Source organism: Amphimedon queenslandica, unplaced genomic scaffold (assembly GCF_000090795.2).
Source record: "Amphimedon queenslandica unplaced genomic scaffold, v1.1 AMPQUscaffold_13379, whole genome shotgun sequence".
NCBI classification, from domain to species: Eukaryota; Metazoa; Porifera; class Demospongiae; order Haplosclerida; family Niphatidae; genus Amphimedon; species Amphimedon queenslandica.
This window is the reverse complement of record NW_003546385.1, coordinates 42,576-45,689: the sequence shown is the minus strand read 5'-3', so window position 1 is coordinate 45,689 and position 3,114 is coordinate 42,576. Positions and strand designations below refer to the sequence as shown.

At 34.8% G+C, this 3,114-nt stretch overlaps 1 protein-coding gene across 1 annotated transcript in view; it reads left to right on the top strand.

Annotated features, from left to right (window-relative positions):
- The window catches only part of LOC100632037 (N-acylethanolamine-hydrolyzing acid amidase-like), a 1,363-nt gene extending 784 nt beyond the window's left edge, over positions 1-579 (top strand). Inside the window, exon 2 of the mRNA XM_019997226.1 lies at positions 1-579. This exon is cut by the window's left edge and continues 1 nt beyond it. Coding sequence (XP_019852785.1) covers positions 1-488 — 488 coding nt within the window. The 3' untranslated portion in view covers positions 489-579.
- The last annotated feature ends 2,535 nt before the right edge of the window (positions 580-3,114 follow it).

The following is a 3,114-nucleotide window of genomic DNA, read 5'->3' as shown; positions in this document are numbered from 1 at the left end:
ATGGGGACTGGACGTTAAATGTCAAGCAAGCATCAATGCTGGGAACTAATAGTTTCCTGGCTTTAAAGGTTCGCGACCTTCTTGATGACCCTTCGTCTGATTTTGAAAAGGTCGTGGATACGATCGTCAACACTCAATTTATAGGCCCATTTTATGCTATAGTGGGAGGAGTCAGTGGAGATGAAGGAGCTATTATAACTCATAATAGAACAGCTGGTATTGATGTGTGGAGACTGAACAGTTCTGAGAATCGCTGGTTTATACTTGAGACTAATTACGATCACTGGACACCACCTCCTGAAAGTGATGACAGACGAGATCCAGCTAATAAAATGATGAATGAGACTGGATTATCTAATATATCTAGTGATTCTATATTCAAGATACTGTCAACTCCTCCAATATTGAATGATGGTACCATATTTACTGTACTGATGTCTGCTGCTGACCCAACTCTATATACTGGATGGATTAGGGAACTGTCCTAATAGGGATGGTTATTGTGTTTAATTACTATTATGTAGTTATAATTATACTGTTTTTTGTCTTTCAAGCTTTTCAAACTTCATTCTTACAAGAGCTAGGTTGATGTCAGTTACTGAAGGAGTTTGTGCTCACATGCTCATTTTAAATTTACATACAAAACTGGACTTTGTTCACGAAAATTTCATAACCAAACCAAAAAAAAGAACATAATCAAGAAAAACTATCATCAGTCACAAAAGTGCAATATTAGGTACATAAGTATGTGCAAGAGTGCTTGGTATGTGGTAGTCGTGATAAATGAATAACTTCATGGATTAGCCAATATGAAGCACATCCCAAAAGGTACAAGAAACATTAAAAAACAGAATGGTACTATCATTCTTTGTAAACAAATACAGCAAGATCATTGATTGTACTTTGGTAAATTTGCATAGTCATTCTGAAACATTTTCCCAAGGTAATCTGACACTTCTTTAATCATAGCTGCCGTCTCCTCTTGATTCTTATATGTCTCCATGCCCTTTGTTTGAAATTGTGACATCAAGCAAAACGTGATATCAACTGGAAGCCTAGTCATAAGCCAATAGTTGCAGGCATAAAAAAGTATCATTGCACCAAAAAGAGGAAACAGATAGGTTGAAATTATCAGGGACCATATTGCACCACTCTTTTCTATGGCTATCTTTTCTGTATATTCAGAATTAAATAATTCACCAATAATACAAATTAGGCCTATTTGCACAACCATCAATGCATACAAACTGATGATAAAACCACAAATATTGAAAAGATATACACAAACATAAAAATTATTTATAATATTATTATTGACTAGTTTGCAAGCTAAGTATCCTACTCTACCAAAAATATACACTCTTTTTAGATAGACAAAAATTAAAATACTCAAAAAACTCACACTAGCAGCAAACCAATGAATTACAATCATTATTAAACTGCTGTTATCATCGGCCTGTTGAACAATGAGCATAAACACTTTCAGTAGTAGGTTAGGATAGTATATTGTCTCTAAAACTAAAATACGAATGACATCCATAATGGCAGTACACCATTTGCCACAAGCACTTTTGCAGATACAACTAGATCTATCATTGCAATATTCAGCATTCACTTCACCTCTTTGTTGAATTGACTCATAACTTTTAAATTTCCTTTTACAAACTTTGCACCCATGCTGGCGAAAAAGCAAGGCTGTATCGAAGCAAGAGAAGACTAAGCCAAACAAATTAACACCAAAGCCAATAGACTGAAGTGTTTTCTTGATATTTTCTTCATCACTTTGTATTTCGTAACCTAGCAATATTGCTGACACAACTATTAGAGCTATATTGACTATTAGTCCCAGATACACACAGATCTCTCAATATACAGCTTTATGGAACAAGTTACGAAGAACATGTATCATAATTATTCTTTGGCCAATTTTACGAGCTTTACGAATCGATTGAGTTTCATTTCTGCAGCAACACTTATCTAGGTTTAATATAGAACAAGCTACTTTCTCACAAATACTTTCTTTCTCATTTGAAACCTTATGTTCCTCCCATACTTCACGAAGATATTGATATTCTGAGACTGGGTGCTCATATTCTTTATTTCCCAGTGTAGCTAAATCTTTCATACTGCTTTCAAGATCCTTTGAAGGCACCAAAGGTAAAGTCTCGACTGAGGTCTCAACAGTCTCATTGGCCATCCTTCGAGCCATCCTCAACTCAATCCTCAGACAGTTAATTGGGGTGGGTTACCGGTTTAGCACATCACATGTACAGATCATGCTACCGGTTTAGCACATCACATGTACAGATCATAGTACATTATCATAATAGATCTTGATAAGCTGCACCTGGTATCTACTCTAGTCTAGATAGTCTGTAGTACAATTTTAACTGTAATAATTGTAACTCATTTTAGTATTAGAGACTAGATGTATAAATTGAAGTCAAATATAATTACAACAACTGTACATAGTGAAATAGTGTAAATATAATGTGAGTGCACCCCATTGAGCTAAACTTACCATAAACACCACCTCCTATGGCTCCTAAAAGTGATGACAGGCGAGATCCAGCTAATGAAATTATGAATGACACTGGATTATCTAATATATCTAGTGATTCTATATTCAAAATACTGTCAACTCCTCCAGTATTGAATGATGGTACCATATTTACTGTACTGATGTCTGCTGCTGATCCAACTCTATATACTGGATGGATCAGGGGACTCTCTTAAAACTTTGAAAAACATTTGTACCATTCACAATAAAATTTTTTTGACTGCAAAAGTTAATTAACTCTAGTTCTATTGTTTAGTGTAGTAAAAGCGCACCTAATGTATTCTGAGCAATTAATTAATTAAATTTTATGATTATTATGTTTTGAAAGCAATATTAATGACTGGCTATAGTATTACCATTATCAATATTTAAATATGATTAATATGTATTATAGTGTATGCACTGCATGATTTGACCAGTCAGTCTTAGATCAGCCTTGAACTGCAGCTTAATAGCCTTCCCATTCTAGATCTGTGATATCAGTGTTATTTGGTGCCACAGTGTCGCAAGGCTGGCAAAAACCAGGGGATCCTTGAAAAGGAGAAAAGAAGTAG